Source organism: Gopherus evgoodei, chromosome 14 (assembly GCF_007399415.2).
Source record: "Gopherus evgoodei ecotype Sinaloan lineage chromosome 14, rGopEvg1_v1.p, whole genome shotgun sequence".
In the NCBI taxonomy this organism is placed as follows: domain Eukaryota; kingdom Metazoa; phylum Chordata; order Testudines; family Testudinidae; genus Gopherus; species Gopherus evgoodei.
Window position 1 is genome coordinate 11274674 of NC_044335.1, and position 25314 is coordinate 11299987.

A 25314-nucleotide genomic window follows, 5' to 3' on the forward strand; every position below is an offset into this window, starting at 1 on the left:
CCCGCCACCGCTTCATCTGGAGAAGAGGAAGAGGAAAGGCCAGGGACAATCGGGTCCTCCATTGTCTCGTGGACTTGGGCGACATCCGGCTCCGGTGGGACCTGAGGCTCTGGTGCCTGAATGGGAGCGTCCTCCATAGCCACAGGAGGGGGGCGGCTAACAATAGCCTCCGGTACCTGGTGCTCCGACGGTATGGAGCGTGATGGCACTGGAGGTCCACCTTGGGTTTGGTGATATGCCCAAGGCATCCAGAAGGACCACTGATGAGGTCCTTGGTCTTGAGCCTGGGTCTCTTGAAAGACACGCCTGGGAACATCTAAGTCACGGTCCTGTGCATAAGAAGCACTGTCCGCATGGGATGACATAGATGCATGGCGAGATGGCCAAGGAGGAGCTCAAAAACCCTGAGAATGGTCTCCATCCCTGGGTAGTCTGTCTGTACGCTGCAGCGGAGAGCGGTACTGGGCGCTATACCAGTACCAGGAACAAGACCAGGACCTGCGACTGGAACGGTGCCAGGAGGTCGACCGGGACCTCAAAGCTCGACACCGGGAGCGGCTGCGAGAGGTGCAGTGCTGTGAGTGGTGCCGGGAGTTTGACTGGTACCGAGAGTATTGGGCTGGTGAACTGGGTCTTGAACGGTGCCACGAGTGCGACCGGTACCGAGATGGAGAATGGTACCTGGACTGCGAGCGGCATCAGGACCAGGATTGGCGATGGGACCGAGAACGCCGATGGGACCGCGATCGTGATCAGTGCCTCTCAGTGGTGCCGACGGAGGATGGTCTCAGTAGGGCAGGCTTGCCTATGGACTGTATAGCCCGCACCGGCGGTGCTGGGGGTTGAGGCAGCGCAGACTCCATCAGTGCAATCAGTTCCCTTGCCGTAGAGAAAGTCTCCGGCGTGGAGGGAATAGTAAGCTCAACCATGGCGCATGCCGGGGAGCTGTCAGGCACCGGATTCGATAGCTCTTGCGGGACCAGAATCGACGGTGCTGAAGTTGTCGGTGCCATGGCAGTTGTTGGTGCCGGGCGGTCCGACTTAGGCGGGTGCTCCAACTGCGGCGTGGACACGGAAGCCGCAGGAGTCTTATGTTTTTTTTACCTGCGGGGAGAGGGAGCGGTGCCGAGCAGACATCTGGGCAGGTGACGGTTGGTGCTGAGGGGCATTAGCACTTCTCCCCGGTGCGGATTGTCCAGCGCTCGGTGCCGATGGTGGAGGAGTAAGAGCTGCCTCCATCAAGAGCTGTCTAAGACGAAAGTCCCGCTCCTTTTTGGTCCGCAGCTTGAAGACCTTGCAAATGCGGCACTTATCTGCGAGGTGGGATTTCCCAAGGCACTTAAGGCAGGAGTCGTGAGGCTCTCCTGTAGGCATCGGCTTACGACAGGCCGAGCAAGGTTTGAAACCCAGTGAACCGGGCATGGGCCCCGGCACCGGGTGAGGGGAAGGGGCTAATCCCCAAACCCCTCTTAACTATATACGCTAACTATGTTAAAGAAAATAATAAACTAACTGCAAGTATAAAAATTTGAACTATATACACAATAACAATGAGAAAACTACGAGTAGCTAGGGAGGTGGAGATCAGCTAAGCCGCGCTCCACTGTTCCAACAACCGACACGGGCGGTAAGAAGGAACTGAGGGGCGGTTGGGTCGGCAGGGGGATATATCCGGCACCATGGCTGACCCACCAAGTGTTGCTAGGGTAAAAATCTTCTGATGAACGTGCACGCGGCGCGCGCACACCTAACTGGAATGGATATGAGCAATCACTCGAAGAAGCAGCCAGGGGAGCACTGATTAAAACCAAACTGTCAAGTCTGGTATTGAAGCTCAAAGCAAACACAAAAAGCTTCTTCCTCCTGAGGTTCCCAATTCTCCCCAGAGACTAGAGGATTAAAGGAGATGTAAACAGGAAGAGCTCTCCCAATCACTTGGGGACACTTCCAGTTCCTGCCTCCATCTGCTGTCTCCTGTTATCAGAGAAAAATGTGCTTATTTTCTGCTTCTCTTCCCAGTGTGTCATGCTAGGGAGGCCTAGACGCCCCAGCATCCCCTGGCACTACACTTCCTAGAAATGCTTTTGGCAGAGGGGTTGGGGGTCCTGAACTTGCCCACACTTCCAGGCCTATTCCCAAGCCTTAAACAGACTGCAACCTGGATTCTCTCCCAATCCCAGGGTTGCTAAGTCTTGCAAGAGGAGGGTTACGAGGCTCTTTCAGACATTGGGCTGCAATAACCTTAATGAAGTGGCCTTTTATGGAAGATTTCTCCCCTTCTTCCCAATACCTGGCTACTGGGGAAAGACATGGGGCTCACGTTATTATTGGTAAGAACTAGGAACCCAAATGATGGAATGTTATGTGAAATAGATTTTTAAAACTGTGATCATATTAGGGTTTTCCTGTAGACACAAAAAAAACAATCAGATCCCCAGAGCTGAGATAGCTATAAAGTAGGAAAGTTGTGATACTGGCCTACATAATAAGCAAAAGCCACCAGAGGTGTTTTGTATGGACTGGCAAGCATGTAGAAAGCCTAAAGAAGAGGTTCTCAAACTGTGGTCTGCAGACCACTTCATTCAGGTGGTCTGCAGATAGTTCCTTCTAAGGTGTGCACATGGGCTTCCACAGCAGGGGAGAGACTACTGATATTAAAATATGAGTTGCGTGCTTTTATTTGTAGAACAAAAACATGTTAATTATTATTTCAGATTTTTTATATAGCATTTTTATCCAAAGCGCTTTACAATAGTTAGCTAGCGGAACAAACAACGTTTGGAAAGATCATTAAGTGGTCCACCAAGACCCTAAGCAATTTTAAAGTGGTCTGCAAAAAAAAAGTTTGAGGATGACTGGCCTAAAGGGTAATTAACATAGAAGCGAATAAATATAGAGAGGCTTCAAATAAATTAAATCTTGAAAGTTCATGTTCTATCAGGAGACATAATTTTGAATTTGACTGAAGATTTTTGAAATCCAGGACTTAAATTACCATGGTTACTAATCTTGGTATTACTGGGACTGTACTGGGCACTGTTACAAATGGATCTTACATTTGGACCATACAGATAAGACCATAAGAATGGCGTAGAATATTAAAAAACTGATGAGTGCATTAAAAGCCACTCCCTTATTGCACTGATATTATATTAAAGAATTATAAATTAGTCAGTGTTTAAACTTAAAGAGTCACATTGCTAGACGAAATCCAAAGGTTAGACAATACTGTTAAATCGTTAAACAAAATGGCTGCATTTTACAAACCCTTCTTTAACAGCAAATTGTTGCAAACTTGCTAGTTTTCTTGAACACTTATATTAGAATATTTCAACATGCATATATTCTAATTAGATCCATTTGTTAGGAATGATAATTTTAAAATAAAATTCTCTGATAATTAAAACGTTAAATATGAAAAAACTAGAAGCTGTCAGGCTCTAGAATCAGTGCAAGTTTAAAAACACAAGTAGCCATCTTCAAAATGTCTGAAGACAAGCACTACTCCACCTGGGCATTCTCCTGCACATGTATGAAGCTCCATCAAAGTCAATGGTCCTAAACAAGCAAATAATTCAGGGGTAGGCAACTTGCGGCACACAAGCTGATTTTCAATGGCACTCTCACTGCCTGGGTCTTGGCCACCGCTCTGGGGGGCTCTGCATTTTAATTTAATTTTAAATTAAAACTTCTTAAACATTTTAAAAACCTTATTTACTTTACATACAACAATAGTTTAGTTATATATTACAAACTTATAGAAAGAGACCTTCTAAAAATGTTTAAATGTATTACTGGCACGCAAAACCTTAAATTAGAGTGAATAAATGAAGACTCGGCACACCACTTCTGAAAGGTTGCCGACCCCGACATAATTAATAATTACACACAAAGCTCCTGCCATCATTGGCCTCCAATATAAAATTGAAACATTAAATTTATGATTTTATATCTGCAGGCTAATCTCTCTGCAATTCAAAAAGAAGCTTGTCAGATAATCTGTTTATTTTTAATACAAATAATTGATCTCAATTAAAAAAAATTGTTTTTAAGAAACTCAGCTTTTAGAAGGAGAAATGAATAAATTCACCCCCAAGTAATCTCAAGAGCAAAAGATGCAAATTGGTCTCTCCTCATCACTGTTGCTTGAAACAGTCCTGGGAAAATTAACGCTGCAGCTGCACCGTTGTAATGTGCGCAGCGTGTAGCCACTCTTTGTTGCCGGGAGAGAGTTCTCCCAGTGACTAAATAAAACCACCTCTAATGAGGGGCGGTAGCTTTATTAGCGAGAGTGCATCTCCCACCGATGAAGCGCTGTCCACACTGGCACTTTTTGTTGTTAACACTTGTGTCCTTCAGGGATGTGTTTTTTAGGGTGACCAGATGAGAGACATGAAATATCGGGATGCAGGTGGTGGGGGGAGGGAGCGGGGGAAAACGATGGACAGAGCAAAACAAACCCAAGAGCAGGCAGTGGAGGAAAAATAAGAAAACAAAAAAGAGCCGCTAGAGCATAGGAAAAATTAGTGGGGGCTGAGCACCCTGCCCCCCTGCACCAGCTCGCCTCCACCTCCCCTGAGCTGGCAGCCGCATCCTGCTTCTCCCCCCTCCCTCCAGCGCTTGCGCCACCATACAGCTGATTAGCGCAAGTCTGGGAGGGAGGGGTGAGGAGGAGGAATGTGGCATGCTTAGGGAAGAGGCAGGGCCAGGGCAGGGATTTGGGGAGGGGTCCAATGGGGCAGTGAGGGGGCAGGGCTGGGGGTGGAGCAAGGGTGGGAATTTGGAGAGCGATCCAATGGGGGAGGGAGGGGACATAGTTGGGGCGGGGCCAGAGGGTTTGAGCCCCCTCCACCTGTGCACTGGAGGGCAAAATATCGGGACAATCTGCGTCCTGACAGAACGTCGACCAGGATATGGGACAAACAAGTAAATATCAGGACGTCTGGTCACCCTAGTGGTTTTTTCACACTCCTGAGCGACAAAAGTTTTAACAACAAAAGTGCAATGCAGACATGGCCTAACATTTTTGGCTACTTTTCTGTAGAAACTCACGTGCATGCTTTATGGGACTACTTGTGCACAAAGTCAAGTGCATGTGCATTGTGTCTTGGGATTGGACGTTTGGTCCTCAAACGAAAGCTCAAATTATTTGCAAACTAAACAAAAAGTTACAATCCCTACACTGACAAAAATAAATGTTGTTGCAGCTGTGTTGATCCCAGGATATCAGAGAGACAAGGTGGGTGTAATATCTTTTACTGGACCAACTTCTGTTGGCAAGAGAGACAAGTTTCTGAGCTACACAGAGCTCTTGAGATCTTGTCTTTTTCATAAACACAACTGGTCCGATAAAAGATATTATCCCCACTTTGTCTTAAAAATAAAGCACACTGACAAAGTTGCCTACATACAAAGCTCTTTTCCGGTAACTCTGGAGAGACTATTAGAAGAACCCTGAAGGGACTGCAGACTACTAGAGGAAATTAGATGAAAGGGTGATTTTAGAAGGGACAAAGAAAATCAGAGTTGTAAGTGGGTAAAAGTCAGTCTGCACTTCTAATCCTTCCTGAAAACAGGGGTTAGATAAACTGAGCATTCATTAAATTTCAGATCATCATCAACTATTGGAAAACTTACAAATCAGACATGACTACACTTATTTTATGACCATTCAATCTGGTAGCTTGAGAAGCGGTTCTCTCCTAAAGAGAAGGGTCTGCACCTGAAGAGGAAGCAATCTGTCAGAATGCTCTTTTTTCTTTTTGTGGTAATAAAAGACTGACTTTTTTACTCCTTCAACCCTGATACTGCCTTAAGATCTACAATGACAGACCCCTATGGCCCACGTGGAGTCCACTGGAACTCTACACAGGTACAGAAGTCTGCCTCCATGGATCCAGTCACAGGATCGTGTCCTTAATTTATGATGAACTGGCCAGTTCACATAAAGAACCTTATTGTGTTCAATATGAGTTAAAGGGATTGCAACAGATTCTAAAGAAATAATCAAAGGCTATTTTGATGTAGGGAAATGTTTAGAAGCATCAAGTACTGTTAGGGAAGCCATAGTAATAGAAAGCTCTATCAAATCCTAACAAAACATGTCCTACTACAGACCTCTGGTCCACTGGAATGGGATTCTTTTTGAAGGAGAGGGTGTTGATTCTAGTCTATCCATAGCAGCCTGACCTTTAAAATTCATTAAGTTGTTTGACTGTTTTAGTAGAATGTGAGAGCTTTGTTGTTCTGCTGTCTAGATATCTATTCACTGGGACATACGTGATAAGTCTTGTGAGCAATTTTTGGCCCTGATGCTGCTGTCGGATCCATGAGGGTAGATCCCTGAGCGCATGCAAAGCACTGGACATGTGGACCAGGGGCACAGGAGCTCACTTGTGTGGATCCAATTGCAGGATCAAGGCTTGCTTATGGGCTTGAGTGTTTTAAAATGGATGCTGTTGTTGAACAGCATGTTAATAAATAAAACCAAGGACTGCCACATATTTTGCTTATATAGTTAAAGAACAGTTCAGATATGTACCGAAAAACTGACAACTGCTGATACTTGGCTTCATCCAGGCTCCTATGCATTATGGAGTAGCAACTGGTCCATAGTTTGTTATAATTAGGTTTCCCTAGCCCAATTAGTTTTACATTTGCATACTCTACCATAATGTTAATTTAAATCTTAGAAACTGAAGCTGTACTTTAAGCACATTTAGCTGTACTTTAAGCACATTTAGCTGTACTTTAAGCACATTTTTTTTTTTTTGGTAAATAATAAAGTGATTCTGCATGCAAGCGGGCATATTATAAAAACAGGATAACTTCACTTTCATTGGGCAGAACATGTCTGGAGTTTAGCTTCTGCTAGCTCTGGATGCACTGATCCAAGCCAGAAAATGGGTGTCATTTGCAAAGGAAGTTTTCCCAGTGCTACTAACACTTGCCTTTAATTACAAAACACTGGGTCAGACGACATTTTCACTACAACAATACCATCCTGCTGAGAATGCTGTTTTAAACTGACAGACTATTGACTGGTAGGCTATTCTGTCATCTGGTTTAACAAAAGGCAGTCCTCTGATTTTACAGGTAACATGTATGGAAAAGGCTGGAAAGCTATCTTTAACTGTCAGCAACGTGGCCCATTGCTTTATGTAGAGAGCTAATTTGCAGTGGTAGCCAGGAGGACTGAGAAAGCATAAACAAAATTTAAGTTAAGGAATATCTATGGCAGTTATTCAGCTGGAGGGGGCTGACTTTACGAAGCTCTAATTCCAATGGTTACAAGGGATGGCTTTTACTACTAGAGAAGTTTGACCTTTACTTTAACCTGGGCAGTTTTTCTCGTCATAGTTCCTTGCTCCTGATACACTTGAGCTGAGATCAAAGCATATGCATGTAAACTTTATTTTCATTGCAATGTTAAACATCATACAACACAGGTTGGCATCTACAATGGAGACTGCAGCTATCAACTTGACAAAAGGAAGTTAAAATATATATTGTGAAATTCAAAGCTTAGTTATTCCTGGCAACGGGAAATAGATAGTGGTTGGGTTATAGAAGTTCTTAATATAATTTTACTCACCTGGTCAGATGGTGTATATTCATTTTGTTTTACTATGTCAATCTTGTCTAGAAAACTGGGGAAAAAATTAAAATGTCATTTTTTGTCATCAAATACATTAATGATCTCTAAAGTTAAATTACAACTTTTGAGTAGGCTTCACCTAAAAGATAGGCTATCAGGTGTTTGGGTTTCCCCCTATCCCCCAGTATCTTACATTTCATATTTACAAAATGCTGAAGTGATGTAAATTATTTAACATATGAATGGCACTGCATCTGCAACAGCAATACAAAAAGAATTGCATTGGCTACCACTATCCAGCAGAGGGCCAGGAACACAAATTTAATCGACTATTCTGATAATCTCATTACAATTTTCACTAAAACAGTTTCATTGTTAAGAAACACACATGTGGTTTTATTTTTTCAAACCGTGTGGACAAATATCTATATCTAAACATTAATATAACTTGTGCTATCATTCTCGGCTATCCCCAACATTAGAACATTAGGCAAAGTATTTCTTTCATTGCATTTAGTTATTACAAAAGTAAGACATGAACATTGTTTTTAAATCAAACTTTACTACTTTATTTCAAAAGAATGGGTGAAATCCCTGCACCAATTATGTTGCTAATTAAGTTAAGAGTAAAGTAGGACTGATCTGTCCTTTGATTGTTTGCAGAAGTTCTTTTAGTTTACTTACCAGAGTAGGTAATGGCAGATTAATTAGCCATAATGAGATTTGTATTACTCAAATTGATTAATACAACTAAAGAAGATAGCAATGCTAACGTGGTCTTTAAAATGCCTTTAGCAGTAATCATTCCCTCCTGATTTCCTTTCATTTTAACTGGAAGCAAAAATCCCAGGATGCTGCTTTATTAATTACTTGTTTCACAACAGTTGCAAAATGCTCACACATTTATCAATAAAATGCCTTAATATATATGTTTTATAGCCCCACTAGCACAGAGATAAACAGTGGATGCAGAGAACAGGCTCTAGTGTATACTGACACTAATGCAGCTCAACTATATGAAAATTCTTCCCTCTCAGCTCACCTTTCACAGATACTCAATGTTTGTGCCTACAGCAACATCCGGATTTTATGCTACAAACTTCTCCATATCACACCTGTCATACCACGTGGGTATCCAAGCTACACAGCACTTATACAGCCTCCATATTAATATTACCAAGAGGCCTGAAAATACCTTTGCAATTAGCTTTTCTGGTAATTTACTACAATCTAGAAGCACCGTGTTTTTGAAAGATACCACACAGAAATTCCTTCTGACTGAATTCCTCTGTCCATAGAACAGGAATAGCAGAAGCAGTCAAAAGACAAGTTTTCCCCTCCCGTTCCTGCACACTCTTTGAACAATGCATTTCAACCCTCATCTGGTTGACCTTCTCTAGGGTCAAGAAAGTATCTCAGTCTCCATGCATATTTAATCACTGATCACTCTGCTAAGATTACAAATAGGGCCAATTAGCACCAACTCTAACACTGGCTTTGTGAAGTAGACATTGTGCACTAGGAAATGGACTAAAATGATCAATTGCTTCCACAGGCCAGTGAAGAATCACCAGCAATGAATTTAGGTCTCTACTTACCCATATCAGACTTTTATATATCTCCAGATTTCCAAGTTTAAAACCACTGAGCTATATGTTAAGAAGCAGTGGTAGCATTATTAAAAAAAAATTACACCTGAAAATGAGCTCCTATTGACAATGTTTTCGCAGCGATACAGCTGAAGACGGAGGTAGAGCTAGAGGCAAGGAAACAGAGCAGTAGAGGGAAACTTGTATTGCTACTGCTCATACTGGATTTGTTCTCAAAACTTCCAGGCTATTACTCAAACAACATGTGATGTTTAAAGTAAAAAAGAAACATCATTTCAAAAAAATGAAAAATCAGGATGTTTAGGGAAGACTGTCTATGGATTCAGACTAGACAAACAGTCAACAGGTAATAAAGGCATTCTGCTTTTAAAACTGCAGTCTCAGGAACATGTGGTGACAATGTATATTTCATAAGCAGGAGGATATCTCATGCAGGAATTCTTGCTATGTTATGAACGCTGTTATATTAATCACCTATGCAACTTTGAAACATCCCAGTCTTTCCACACAATATACACCTAAGTGTAACATTTTATAGTAAGCTTCCACAAACTCTTTTTTACTTTCATAAGAACGCAACGGGTTTTGGAAACTCTGACAATTAGAAAACAACGAGAGATTTCTAAAACCTGGAACTGAAAGTACAAACCTCTTACTGTTGTTTATGCAGACTATTTTTAGACCTATGATTTCCTTGAAAAACACCAGCCACATAGGAGAAGCAGTAATGTACGGGAGATGAATTCCAACAGCTACATCCATGCCAGGTAAAATAAGTTTGAATGTAATAAACATTTCTTCTTTCCCCAAAACAAGTTCCAATAGTCAAAGTTTGATATTCAAAACAATACTACTTTAGAGGAAAGCATGTAATTGTGTGACAGTTACCAAAAAACCTACAATCATCCTTCCAGCAGCATTTTTGGAGGAAGAGAGCAAAGTGTTAAATACAGAGCTCTCCTTTCTGTGCATATTCCACTTCATGAAAAGTGTTTTAGAGACCTTAATTCCCAAGACACACACAAGAAAATCATACTGATTTATAGACGTCTGATGCATATTTGTAGGGACACCCCCAGAACTGACTGAGGCTGCCTATCTGCAAAATTAAGGCGATATTTGCAAAAAAAACAAACAAAAAGAAAGCCAAAACGGCAGTGGAAAAGCTATCATCTCTCCTGTTGTAACTAAAGTGAGGATGTGTGCTTTTTTTTTTGGGGGGGGGGGGGGGTAGGAGGAAGTGAAGGGAGCTCAGAAAAGCTCACAGTATAAGACCCGGAGAATACAGAGTTACTACAAATCAAGACTGATTTCTTTTTGAGTATGCAATTTATCAGTAAAAGAGATTATACCCAGTGGGAGTAAAACACTTTCAACTTGGTTTCATTTTAACATACGAAATTAATGAGTAATTACAAATACATACAAATTTATCGTAATCACTATTTTTCTTTCTGAAGTTCCTTTCATGATCTGTCCAAAATGTGAAGTTTTGGGTGAGGACATTTCAGTGCCAGTCTGCATTCACTACATTCACTACTAGGGTAGACAGGTACAATTCCACTGATTCCAGAGGAGATGTGCCCATTTATGTCAGCTCTGAAAATGTATGTAAACAGATTTCATCTATGGGACTTCAGGCTGGAGACAGAAAACGTAGGGATGACATACGCCTTCCAATTTACTGGACAACACAATCTGCCGTGGAAGAGAAGTTGGGAAGAAATTTGTTATGGGCTCTGGGATGTTTAGAAAGACAGAGAAAGGTAGCTGTGATGAAATAAACAGCAGAACCGTTGCTGTGTTTCAGAAACAAAGGAGCCAAAATCCATCAAGCTAGATCTTGTATCAATAACAATTTCTGCTTCAAACTACAAAAACAAACACTGACACAAAATACAAAACTCAAAACTACACTGCCTTTTTCCATGCTGCTTTTGCTGAGACTAGAGGAGGAAGTTATTTTCCAAAAAGCAACCCTGCCATTCAGTCAGCAGTCATTTCCACTTCTCACTGGGGGCCCAAACCTGCCTTGGACCAAGTTACAGGATTGGGTCATTGCTCTGCAAAATATTCTCTCTTTGGCACAGGTGACCTTTATCTACACTATTAAAAAAAGTGCTAAGAAGCAGGGTGGGAAGTGTTAAATAATTTTAGTTAATTTGCAGCTAGCAAAACAAACCAACCGACTTCAACAGAAGCAGGAGCAGGGCCCTAGTACAGAATCAGACTTCTGTCTTGGATATTAAAATTCATTGTATTAAAACTTAAAGGTAAACGAAGATGACCTGAAACAAAACCAGGATTTTTCCTCAGACCTCCTCACCTAAGGGAAGAGAAAGGACACACAAAATGTAGGAGACATAAGACACTGTGAACCATCAAATTCCCTTCCACTTTTTAGGCACTGTATTTATTAAACAAAACTCGGACAGAAAGCTGGCACAAAGGTTCCTTTTCTGCCCTTCGTGCTATAGCGTAGGGGGACACAGTAAGTAACTGAATCATTCACTCCGAAGACTGTTCCACATTTTAATAAACCTGACATTCCCCAAGCAAGATAAGATTTCCAGATAAAAGGACCTACTTATTTCCATTCTCTCTTCAGCAGCTCCAGAGTTTAAAAATGATCTGTTCAGAAATCTTTTCTGTTACTACTGTGTGTTCACATTTGGGGGTCTAGATTAGCAAATGAAGATGGAGAGCTATTAGAATAAGTTCTCCTTACTTTCCCCTTCAGAAAGATTTATAAATCGATGTATAAAACCCCATCCCATGCAACCACTTAATGCCACGCTTTTTAAGAGCTGGACAATAATCAAAGTGCGTCTGTCTCCTTGAAGATTTCCCCTACTGAAGAAATAGAAAAAAAACTTGCCAACCTTTTCAGTAAACAGTAACTTGAAATTTTAGTCTTTGCAATCTGATGAAGTGGTTGACAGACAAGCAAAAATTCTGAATCTCAGTCTAAAAGAGGCTTTTGTTCTAATCAAGGAGAATATAGCAAAGGTCTCCTTCAACAGATCACACATCTATTTTCAGAGAGGCAAGTTTTATTCCTATCGGATACTATTTTGTGTAAAACCATTACCTCAGTTTACAAGCAAAATGAAACCAACACTGACTTCTTCCTAGACCCCCTTCTCTGACACATTAACCTCCCACAAGTTACCACTGCACATGATGTATTTCAAAATATTTCAGTCTCAATTTTAAACAAAAACTTTTATTTGAAACCTGTTTCTTAGTAGTAGTAGCACTTTGGAGTTGTAAAGCTCCTTTCATCTGAGACTCTCAAAGAACTTTACAGATACCAAATCAGGCTCAGAACACCTGCCTCCCCACCCCAAGGTAAATATTAGTCACTCTCTTTTAAAGAGGAGGAAATCAAGACACTGAAAGGGTAAAAGAGCTGCCCAAGGTCATACATCAAGCCAGCAAAGAACAGATTCCAGATCTCCACTCAGTCTTGTGCTTTTATTACTCCATTACTATTCTGAACTAATCACAGTCCTATTTGTCGTGGTAAGGGGCACCTCCGAGGGAGCAGTCACAGTTCAGTTTCTGTTTCTGAAAATGAAACCATTAGTTGTTTACTGATTTTACCAATGAAGGGCCTGATCCTGCAGATATTACCTATGCAAACTCCCATCAAAATCAGTGACAGTTTTGCCTCATCAAGCACAGCAAAATTAGGTTCTAGTGTCATTTAAGAGAGAGAAAATAAACTGCAAATTAAGTTCAACGCTAATATTATTTGGAAGTAACATGTGCCTTTCTTGCTCCAGAACAGATCATCACCTTTTACAGTACTTTGAATTTTCTGCCTTTTGTCTCTATACTATAATTTTGTTATTTAAGTGTAGCTTTTTAAAAAGCAAAAGTGATGTAAATATCTGAGAATTGAAATTCTTTCCTCAAAGACTTTGTCTATTCTGCAGCTACAGAGTTCCAAGTTACTGTATAACTACATAATATTTTTCTTAAAGAGAAGTCCAAAATTTTATGTACTGTAACTTGAAAGTAGACTCCCCTTCCCATTCTCCAAACACATCCAGAGGAGTTTCCCAACTCCCGAAAAACAAGGACTGCAACACTGCTAAAACCCCAGCTTCTCACCCAGGTCAATATGCTGACAACAAATCCAGGGCACCAGGTTTATTTGCAGCCGCAAGCATGCACATGTCGGCAGTCCCTCCGTTTTGCCTATCCTTTCTACTCTTGGGAGCAAGCAGGATATTGAATAATACAAGAATCATATTCTTGAAATTGGTGGAAGAGGTTTCCTGCATATTTCTAGTACCATACCTATTAAGAGAAACAGACAAGGCAGGCAAGTAGAGGATTGGTGGGATATGGAGGCAAACAAAAACGAAGCTGCTGGCATAGTGTTAGATCTGCTAATCTTTATGGTGTCTCTGCAATCATGCATAGAATATAAATTCAAACCTGTCATGCAGTTATGATACATGATATTTCCTCAACATTTAGTAAAAAATCCAAAGAGGAAATACTAACGCTAGGCTGTTTAAAGTGAAATTTTCAGATGTTTACTAAGATGGAATTTTTCAGATTAATACAGGTCATGCAGACATGTAAAAATTCTTACAGATCTTTAAAAAAAACTTCCATGTACACACAGTAATATTTAGAAAACTTAGAATGAAAGGTAAAGAATCCCACCAAAATCTTATTTTTATGGGCCTATTAAAATACTTGTAAAACTGTATTTAACAACACAAACAGAACTGCTTTCAAATCAGAGGCACCCAAGAAAGCATTTAACGAATCTTGTACTTGTATAATCATGAGATGAGAATTGCAGTTAAAAAAACAAAACAAAAACGTGTTACTGGGATGAGATTTTACATCCAAGTTCTCAGACCCATTAGGGCATGCTTAAAAACAGAGATTTATAATGGAAAGCAGCTTTTCTACAACAGTGCAAATAATGAAGTTGTAATAAACCAAAAGAGACAATTATTCAGTAAAAATAGCTCCACTAAGCTAGAAATATATTTCTTTATATTTCCAGTTCTGAGTCATTTATTTATTAGGATGATCGTTATTTAAATGTACATTTTACGGAATCATGCACAGGTCAGAACACTTAAGAATCCAAACTTTAGAATTTATTTATATAGAATATTTGAGTGAGTGAGTGTGTATTACATAAAAGTGGTTCTGAGAGAAGAATCAGCTTTAATTTCAGAATAACCTCAGAGCATTCCAGCCACTTGGAGGCGGAGGGGCACCACTGGTCTAATTTTGAAGCAAATAATGAGAAAGCTGAAAAGTATGACTCCATATATTTGGAATCATCTTGCGGTAATCAAGGTTACAGTTCCTTATATGGTGTGGAGAGCACAAAGCACACACGAAAAATTTAATATTAAAACTACTGGATATGAAGAACTACAAAACTACAACTATCGTAAATTAAACCATTACTTTTGTGTTGCCACAAAAAAACAACAAACCCTTCCCTACAAACAAAAATGCAGCTTGGTTACGTGTATTGCTTCCTAAACTGCATAATTAAAACCGTAACCCACAAGAGGCCAGAGGACCTAAAACGCATTTTGTTTCACTACAGGCAATACAAAGTAGAAAATGCATGCTTTCCAAAAACTGCCAAGAAAAGAAAAAATTGGGAAAAAGTAGGAGAAAAGGAAAGTGTATTTAAAGAAATTGTGGACATCTTTTTTCTCTCTGCCTGTCTAAAGTTAGTCTGGCTTAGAGGATGCACTAACTTTCCCAATCAGTTTTACATTACAGCACAAGTCCAGAAATAGCTCCCAGCCGCCTTGGCCTCTAGCACGGTTGTCATGACAATGGAACCACAGTTCTATAAATAGCTCATCAGCACCAAATCTTGTGAGACACATCTGGAATGGGGCCAGCCTAGCCCCAGCTTGACAAATAAAAATAGGCACAGGCAGTTTGAGAAGCTGGAAAGGTACAATGCATCTCTCAACTCATACAGAGACAATCAGAGTCAGGTAGAGAAACAACTTTGATTGCTTTTTAATGCAGGATTGTATTTATGGTAGGTTTATAAAAAAAAGTTACAGTACTAAAATGAAAGCTTCAGTCATGCTCTGCCTCAATTTTCCATTTTTCCCCCCTCGTCTGTGGCAAACCATGCCACTTTAAAGACTAACCATACAATCACTTGCCTGTGAGGCCTTTTTTAAAAAAGATTTTTGTATATTTTCTTTAAGGTTCTGGCCTGAATTCAGTAAGTTTCTGTTCTTACAATAACTAAATGAGAGACAGGCAGACATTATGTGTCTGGTGGGAAAAGGGCTGCAGCACCTAGCACTAAGTCAAGTCACTGGGAATTACAGGTGCTCAGCACCTCTCAGGATCATGTATTTTGCAAGCTTCCTCATACTGCTTTGCCACCTCCCAAGTTGCAGCACTTTAGCTATTCTTGTTCTAGTTCTTGCAAGCAAATACTGCCACTTTGTTCCAAATGGCATGGAGATTTCTGAAGGACAGATATATAACAGAGACTAGACTAAGATCACAAATTAGTTTTACTTGCAACTCAAGTCAAATCTGAACTCCTGAATTCAGAGGTGAAACGCAAAACCTTTAAGTCCCTGCATACCATAGTTCTCTTCCCTATGCCCCTATTTGACAATGGCTGCCTTTAAAACATCCATTTTCTTTCATTTCATGGACACATTTTTTATTTTTAGCAAGCAGTCTTGATCAATCCATTCAATTATGTCCAAATTATCTATATGGGCACAGACTTGTGTCAAAAACGTTAGCTGGTTTACCCTACAGCAAACATTTCTACAATCACGAGATTCAGCTACCAGCTGATACACCAACAGTCTAGGAATAAGACTTACGAGTTATATATAATAAATGATTTCACAGAGATCAGAAACAGCAGCTATTGTGATGTAAAATAGGCAAGAGAGATTAGATCCATTAATGAAATAACCACATTTTATACTATAATCAAGAAATGAGACAATTCACAAAATATAAAGTCTTAGTAATTCATCAAAAAACAATGAGGACTGCAGATGTAATCAAAGTAGTGCAGCTGTAATAAGCATTTAAACCACGGTAAAATATCTTCCAAATGCCATAAAGACACGAATACAAGCATTCAATGCAAACTGCACCATCAGCCCACAGGATTCCTTTAGGTCCCTACATGGATATTTTCATTTCTAAAAATTGTAGAGTAAGTTCCATCCAGACTCAAATATATATAAGAGCTCCCCTCCCCCAATTAACCACATATATTTTGTCCGTTTGCCATTTGAACAATGCACATTTCAGAAAAAACAGCACATTTCATAGAAATTCTTTAGAAAGATGTACTTTGAAACATACATGTTACATATAATCCAGAATTTCCATTCATTTATTCTGCAAAGATACTCCAAAAGCTTGAGATTGGTGTAAGTGACGGAAATCAATGCCAAGCTTCATCCAGCATGAATCAGAAGACACGATAAAGAATAAAGGAACATTTTGCAATGTTTTACTAATTCAGAGTGGAATCTTCACTCACAGAATGCCTAAATTTCCTGGCTTTGTGTGGGTGAAGCACAGGAGAGAGAGTGATGGATGACAGAGAAATTAGCTCTGTAGCAGCGCACCCATGGCTGGTACCTAGAGCTGGGCAGGAAATGGTTTTCCTGTCTTGTAAATATTTGAATATGTTTACCTTCCCGAATCAAGATGAAAAGTCACAATCTAGAAAATGTTAGTGAATCTAAAAAACTCCTCCTCCCCTCTTTTCAGTTCCATCAAAATGTTTGCGTTTTTATTTTGACTTTTTTACTTTTAACGTTTTTCAATCTAATTAACTTAAATTTCTGAATGAAAAATCATTTTGAGGCAGAAAACTGGATTATTTTCTGGTTTCCAAAATAAGAAAATGAAATAATTATACAATTAAAAATTTTTGTCAACTTTTTTGTTTGTTTGTTTTTTGGGGGGGAGCCAGGGGATCTGTAAAAAACAGCCCTGTTTCATGACATTTTGGCTCCGACAAACTAGCATTTTTTGATGGAAAATGTATTAGTTAAGAAATCCCGGACTAGCTCTACTGCTACCCCCAGCCTGCAGTCTGTGAGCAGTCATACCACCTCCAGGCTACTTGTGCAGCGTATTCAAGCTACCAGATTCTTGCTTCCCCCAACTCACTGGCCTGCCCCACTATTGCTCAGGCCATGTTTACAGTACAGATGCTACAGTAGCACAGATATGGTGCTACACTAATGCTGGTGTAGCACCAGAGCATAAACGTTTCCTACTGTGACAGAAGGGATTTTCCCTGTCACTGTAGACTATCAACCTCCCCAAGCGGCAGTATCTAGGTCCATGGACACATTCTAGCTGGGGTTAGGTTGACTTACCTACAGTACTAAAGCGTGTCAATTCTGCATGGTACATAGTTAGGTAGATCTAAGTGTAGACCTTCTCTGCAGCATACAGGGGGAGTGGATGCCTCAGCTGTTTTTCTGGTCCTCCATGCTTTCCACTAAACCAGGGCAAATTTAATTCTAGATGTTTATGTCCATTTTCAGTGTCTTGGCCCCTTTCATTATCCATCTCCCAAACCAAACATCCTCCTCATAGCCCCCCCTAAATAAACACCACAATTAAGGCTTCTCCAATTGCTTCTATCCACACCTTTTAAACTTGTAACAGGCATTTTAGCATTCTCAACTATCAAAATCAACAGAGTGTTTAAAAACTTACTACTGTATGCCTGCAAGGCTCACTCATCACTGCAAGCCTGCATATGTCAAATAACTTCAGAACAACCCCTCACCCCACCCCAAAGAATTCCTTCACCAAACCAGCAGAAAGCTTAAACCAATCCAAGCACACAGAGTGCAGAAATGAAAGGTAACGGTATGAATGAGATCATGGTGTCATGATTCAATTCCTGGGCAAGCCTGAGGCTGGAACACTATGTGTTAGTGAGCGGTGATGAACATGCAGCAATCTGTTAACTCGTTTTTGTTTTTTTAATATAGCGTAGTCCATCATGTTTCCTTGTTTTCTTCTTGGTAGCCTGAAGTGTTCACAGATCAAACCCCAGGACTTATTCAAGTCTGGAGACCCAAAAACACTTTTTTTTTTTGTGGGAAACCCCTCTTCTCCCTGAATTTTGACCAGTAGGATAAAAATAGAAACCAGTTCTCATTCCTGATCCTTATTCTGACAAAAACAATCAAAACAGCTTCTCTGGCACAGGTGCATCCAGAATACTATTTCCTTGGACTCCGCATCCCTCATCCCAGCCAGTTATTTAGATGTAGGCCTAAGAAGAACTCAAAGTGCTGTGACTTTGTACAAGTTTTTTCTCCCTTTTTAAAAAGCAAGCTTGTTGGATGGCTCACCTTAGTTTATCTAACTCTATTTACCACTTAGTATGGAATAAAATGACAGAGCTGAATTAACGAGATCCAATTACGACTCCTCCATCCCTTAAACAGGCCACATGTTAATTTGAGGTGGAATGCAGGGCAATGGCATATATTTATTCCTAAGTAAGGCTAACTTCATGATGTTCACGAGAGAACTAAGAACAGCTACAGTCTGTAAAGGTTGATAGCATTTCTAGACTGCTAAGTGCTCATGTTCAAAACTGTCTCTATGAAATATCTAAGCGATTTCTGCCTTTCTTGCTATTTAATGTGATTTTAGCTTTGTATAACTCTGACAAAAACTGTTGTCTAGAAGAATGAAATTCTATAGGGATGCCTGGAAGACCCATGACTTGTTCAGTTATTTCACTGAGAAGGCGCATATGCTAAATACTACAATTTGTACTTTTATATGAGTAATTAAAAGCAACAGACTAACAGGTCAGCTTAATACTGTATGTTAATCAATGATACAATGAATCTTGCTTTTATGGTCTTTGGCCACCCTCAATAGCATCAAGCTAGAAGAATTAGGGCACTTGTACATGGGGAGTTAAGACCACTTAACTAAAGGTGTGAAGTTAATGCTGTAAGTTAAAAAGCATTAAACCCCCATCTGAATGGTCAACAAGAGCATCGACATGGAATTTCATGCTTTTTAACTAATGTGCATTAACTTCACACCTTTAATTAATTTGTCTCAACTTTCCTGAGTGTCAGTGTGTAGACAATCCCTTAGTGATCAAGTCTGGCTGACCAAACATGGATCTGATCATAAACACACCTTTCAATCTTTTTGCATTCCTGTTTCACACATGTTTTTGTCCCACCTGTCTGCTGGAAGATGCTTACCTGAAAGGCGATAGGTGCTTAATGGTGTTTTTCAGCTAGGAACCAAACATTTACTGGTATGATGTCAGCTAATATGTTTTGTCTCACCTTACTCCCATAGTTTTATAATGTTGTACAGCTGCTGGATTGTTACCTTCTCTTGCTGAGGAATTTGGTGAATTTTGAGACCACATCTCTCCCAGCTGTAGTATGTATTGGCCATGATAGTATCTTTCTGAGTGTAAGGCCACACAGTTATTCGTGGACTGAGGATGTGTGGAAGAAAGAAGCAAGACTGTGTCACAGAGATGGCTTATTTGCACACGAGTTGAACTGCATGGAGGCTGAGCTGATGGGGAACTACTCTATGGATCTTCAGAGCCAGCTGACAGATCAGTGTGCCTGTTGTAGGCTGTCCATGTAGTGCCAAAACAGATTAACATGTGTCCTCTGGTGAAGTCTACACACAAACTTGTACCAGTGTTTTAAAATTGATTTAATTAAACCAGTGCAAATCCCTGTATGGGCACTCCTAAACTGGCTTAAAATGAGTGATATTGATGTATCTTAAGTTGGTAAATGACTGATTTAAATTAAATCAAAACAATTCATTTTAAATCCAATTTAGAAGTGTCCAAACAAGAATAAAATCAAATTAAAAACACACCTTTAGTTAAACTGATAATGACCAGCAATGAGATTTGGGACACTTCATTTTTAGGAAGACCACAGTCTGTGCTATGCAAAATGTGTTTTCCTTTATTAGAGGCCGCTCTAAATAGTTAAGAAATAGATTAAACTGACAGGATAGCCTTTGTGTGTTAACTATTAATAACTAAGTATTTATACGGACTTTGTCCTCATAGTCTTTAGCTCCCTCCAGGGCCATCAAATAAGTAGAATTATTTTCCCCTCAGCATAAATATTTTACCACATCAATACAATCTTTTAAAATTTAAATTAATACATCTTCTAAAACTCCATGCAGTAGAGAAGCCAGAGATTTCTGAAAGGCAAACATCAGATTTTTACAATGTAATTTTTCTGATAATTTACCACGAGTAAGGCGACGATTCAGTCATGCAGGTCAATGCAGTCACGGATTCCGTGACTTTGCCAGACACTCCATGACTTTTACGGCTTCAGCAGGAGGAGCGGTGCGACTGTGCACCTCCGCCCTACAACAGGGACTGGCTGGAACAAGGACCCTGCATCCCCAGCCCTGCGGCTTCCTCCAGGGGCTGCAGCTGGGCCAGGGGCTGCAGCTAGGGCCGTGTGCCCCAGCTCCGCAGTGTCCCAGGCTTGTCGGGGGCTGCAGCCGGGGCCACACGCCCCAGGGTTCGCAGGACTGCAGTTGGGGCCGCACATCTGAGCCCCGCAGCTGGGCCAGCTCTGAAGCAAGGGCTGGGTGTCGTCCCCGCCCCCATGGCTGTGCCCCCTGCTGCAGCCACTGGAGTCAGGACTGTGCCCTCTGCCATGGCGGAGGTCTTGGCCTATCAGTCCCTCCCTCCCTCCATGGGACTCTTTTCCTCCCCCTGGTTATTTTTAATAAAGTTATGATAGGTCACAGGTAATAACGGAGCCCATGACCTGTTTGCGACTTTTACTAAAAATAACCATGAAAAAAAAATCTTAGCCTTAACTATGAAATGATGTGGCCGTTTTACATAACAGAGAGTGTATTTTTCTAGTGTCCTTCATGCAGGTACCAGAAAATGCAGAGTGATGGGAAAGGTAACACCGCAGAATTAGATGCAAGTAGAAATGGAAACAGATTGGGTAAAAAGTTGATGTTTAAAAACAGCGAAGATTCAATGAAGCACCAGCAGACTAATTAAAACAGGTGAGTGAGAAAAGAAAGGAAGATGTTGTAACAAGGAATGGAAGAGGAGAGGAGAGGAGAGGAGAGTTTAAGTTCCACTTAAGCTAAAATGAACAGGAACGTTTAAAGGTGAAATTTAAATAGATGAAGTGACTCCTTTCAGGCAGTTGGAGTGATGTCCTGAGAGTGTATCCAAGAATTTACTGTGGAAAGGGTGAAGGCCAAGACTGGAGGAAGGAATTCAGCAAGCGAAGGGGCTAAGTGAAAAATAGATCAGAAGTAGTCATAACAATGTATACTTCCATGGCTTTTCCCATTCAACGGCCATGAAATGCTCTATAGACATTAAGTCTCACAACACCTCTTTGAAATGGGAAAGTATTATTCCCATTTCACAAATGAGTCAAACAACACAGAGATTCAATGACTCAAAGTCAGTGAATCAGTGACAGTGCTGGGAATAGCCTTTATTTCTCCTTACTCACATGTGACAAATGTAGTCTAAAACCCAGGTTCCCTCTAGGCAAAGTTGCACGGTGTCGACAGAGAGAGTTCTGAAACGTGGGAATGGAATTTTGAACTGCAGTTATAGATAACGAGGGAAATGAGGATGGTATAATTTCACTTTCTAGGGAACAAGAGAGAGTATTCTGAACACAGAATTCTGGTTTCCCTAGAAGATTAGGAATGATTCAGAAATTCAAATAGTTGACAGGACAGGTCAAAGTAAGGACAAATGATGGTCATGTTCTGGAAATGGTCTACTTTTGAATATACTTAAATACAAAAGTTCTTCAGAATTATATATAAAGTTATTCAATATATTTCAAAATACAGCATGTAAATTCAGCAGAAGGTAAATGTTCATGTCTTTGCCTTGCAAGTCAACATCAAACTTGAGGTATTATATTTTCAAGTAAAATTCTTTTGCAAAAAGTCAATAATTTTGAACTGTTCTTCTCATGGGAAGCTCAAATCCACATCACATCTTCATGCCAATCCTCATATCCCCAGGCAGTTGTTGGGACTGGAATGGCAGTAAGTTCCTTTACAGAAACAACCTGTCGATACCTGTTCTGGAGTTGATTGCTTAAACAGTTCACAACAACTCACATTTCAGTTTTTGTTTTCCTCTGGGGCAAGCTACCCATTTTTTCTTTTTCAAACTTAAGAAAAACAACTCCAGGCCTCTGCAAGTGGAGACACAAAAATTGGCATCTACCGTTGAAGCTCCTACAAAAGGTTCAATGCTCTAGAATTGAATCAGGATATAAAATTACTATCCTTCCTTCTCACAAACAATCCATTTGGCCATGCAGGCCAATACCAGAGACAGATTAAAAACCTGATTTCTAATAAAATTTATGGCAAGTAAGGTACAGCTCCAAAACTGATTTGACAAAATTTAGTATCTTTTAGAGAGACTCAGGCCTAGCCTTCTTTTCTTGGGTGCAAATGCCCTAAGACATTTTCACCTGCCAAATCTCTGACTTTTTCAGCCATAAAATAAATTAGATGCACAAATGAGAGCACTTGCCCCTCTGCCTGTTTTGTACCCATACTCATGTAGACAGAGACATAAATATTCAGGTTTGCACCCATACTCAAAGGTGAGGACAAAGTTGCAGGTGTAAATTTTGAGGGCACAACCTGCATACACGAAAGAGAGACCAGCCGTCTGAAAATTTACAAAATGGTTTCACTTTGATATAAACTTTAACATGTAAGTGATAAATCCATCCAAACTTTACTCTTCGTAGCTCATTTAGATACCCTTTTCATGTTCCTCGCTTCTTTGTAGCAGCAAAATCTGACAAACAACCAAGCTCTGGATAAAACCCTCTGCCTTCATTCAGGGAAGTTATCATGAATAACTTTTAAAGAAGGTGATAAGTTCCAAAACTGTTTACAAAAGTATTTTGATAAGCTTTTAATTTTAAAATTGCAGTGGAAACTTCACAGAATACCGAAGTTTTACAGACACATACTGTCCATCTGCTGGGTGTGGCATGTTATGCCATTTTTAGAATAAAATAGATAAACCATTTTAGTGCCACTTTTTCGCCCAGGTTTACTGGTTGAGAGTTTATTCTTAAACAAAATTGCCATCAATTAATTTTTCAGATATTTAAAGAAAACCCATCACTTTGGTGTAGGGTTTTTTTTTGCAGACCAGCTACTTGTCATCACGACTAAAACAGCAGGGTTTATCCAGATATGAGCACAGGGAACGTAAAAGCCCTGACAAGGCACTACTTTAGCTTTCCTCTACTACCTCTGAATCATGTTCTTGATTTCAGCATACAGAGGGATCTCCATTGTGATTTAATGACTCATGCATGAGGAGGCAGATGCCACAAAGACTGGAGCAGAGACAGTGTTACAGTTGGTATGTGTGTGTAGGGGGAGGTGTACACAGACCAGGAAGAGGGAGGGAACTGGAGGGATTGTTAAAATCCCCGTTCTCAAAAACTTTAACTTATCTACTTAAGAAAAAACGATATAATGAGGGAACAGTAGAGAGTATGGCCCTTTCAAACAAACAGTGGTTTTAAATTAGCAGTATGGTACCTAGTTCCTATACTGACAGGAGTTTTATAAATACCTAGGTAGATCAATAGATAGAACAGAATCCCACTGAAAGATATTCCCCCAAAGTTTCAGTAAAAACTATTAAAGACATTAAAAAATAAAACACCAAAAGGGAATGGATGGCTCACAATAAGGGCAGGAAACTGAGCCTTTTACTGATCAAAATGTCAAGTGCAGATTTATATCAAATATCAAAGACAGTGGTTCAGTGACCTGTATGAAATGATCTAATGCTCTCAGTACGCACCAGAGAAAAGCACCACCACATCTGGCATCCTTGTTAGCAGACTCAGAAGGCTGAATAGGCCCTGGAAAATTCACTCCCCAAAACATGGTCCCTCCAGTTCAAGGCTGAATCACACCGGCAGGTGGCATAAGAGTCCTGAACGGAAACTACCTGGGCTGTGCTCAAATTGGGTGGTTACGTGATGATGTGGCATACTGGTGGCACCCCTCTCAAGCTGCCTTCTTGGTCCCTAAAAGCTCAGCTTTCACGTTTTTGTTTTTGTGTTTTTTTTTAAGTAAGTCACTAGCTGTTGCAAAGTAAACCTTGTAAATGTGATCCATGTGCAAAGCAATGCTGCGACATCTGCCTGAGTATGTGGAGAGGGTGAAACAGCAGTTCTGAGAGGTATGAACTGCCTTCATCTCAATGGATGTTAATTCAGAAGCATCACTGACTATTTCACTGCACGGCGGAAGGAAAATGTATTATAAATATTTACATAATCAACTATGAGTAAAAGCTCATTTTAACATCACAAGTAGGTGGACTTGATACATTACAAACACTTACGTCCCCCCACAGTAAAGAAGCAGTCAGTCGCAAACTGCCCAGCAGTTTGAGCCCCTTTAAAGGGAGCCAAACCTAAGGAGCCCCATAGAGTTAATAGGTGGGAATTATATTAGCAAAAGACTGAAGGTCCAAGGAGCTGAGAGGCGCACACATGAGCAGCTTTTTAACATCCGCACAATGTGAGAGCAATGTCTCATTTTAGCATCTGAAGTGGGTAAAGGTTGGAAGAATACCCCTATTTTTGTTTTCCTTCCTGATTTCACCTCTGCTATGCTGTATGTTTTCTGGGGCTCAGTATCAAGAGATGCTAATTCACCAATTTGAATAAGGAATAAGTTACAAAATTCAGATTAAAAAACCCAGAATGTATTTACTGAATGGAAAATCGGGCTGATAGGCAGCAAGGTAATGCCAAAGTGGAGAAGGATCTGGGCAGCAGGGGGTCTACATTCACTAGTTTTACCTGTGAAACAGACCCTCCAAATTCTCTATCTATACTCTTCCAGACACAACTGCAGATGCTATGAGGAAGCTCTAAAAATCTATTCAAATACTTGACACGTCTAAGATTTCCCTCACCAGCACCCAGACTTCCAAAGCTCTCTCCATCATTTCCTACTCCCCTTCTTCTTCTTCAAGTCCTGACCCTTAAT

General features: G+C 40.4%; 1 protein-coding gene across 5 annotated transcripts in view; it reads right to left on the reverse strand.

Moving 5' to 3' along the window:
• GNAS (GNAS complex locus) overlaps positions 1–25314 on the reverse strand; it is a 156246-nt gene that overhangs the window by 15957 nt on the left and 114975 nt on the right. For 4 of the 5 annotated variants that reach the window (XM_030532848.1, XM_030532845.1, XM_030532844.1 and 1 more), the window contains one exon: positions 7595–7649. In XM_030532848.1, the coding sequence (XP_030388708.1) occupies positions 7595–7649 (55 nt within the window). Of the gene's footprint in view, positions 1–7594; positions 7650–9396; positions 9402–16350; positions 16355–25314 lie in introns of those variants that run through there. The other variant, XM_030532846.1, reaches the window with a different exon arrangement.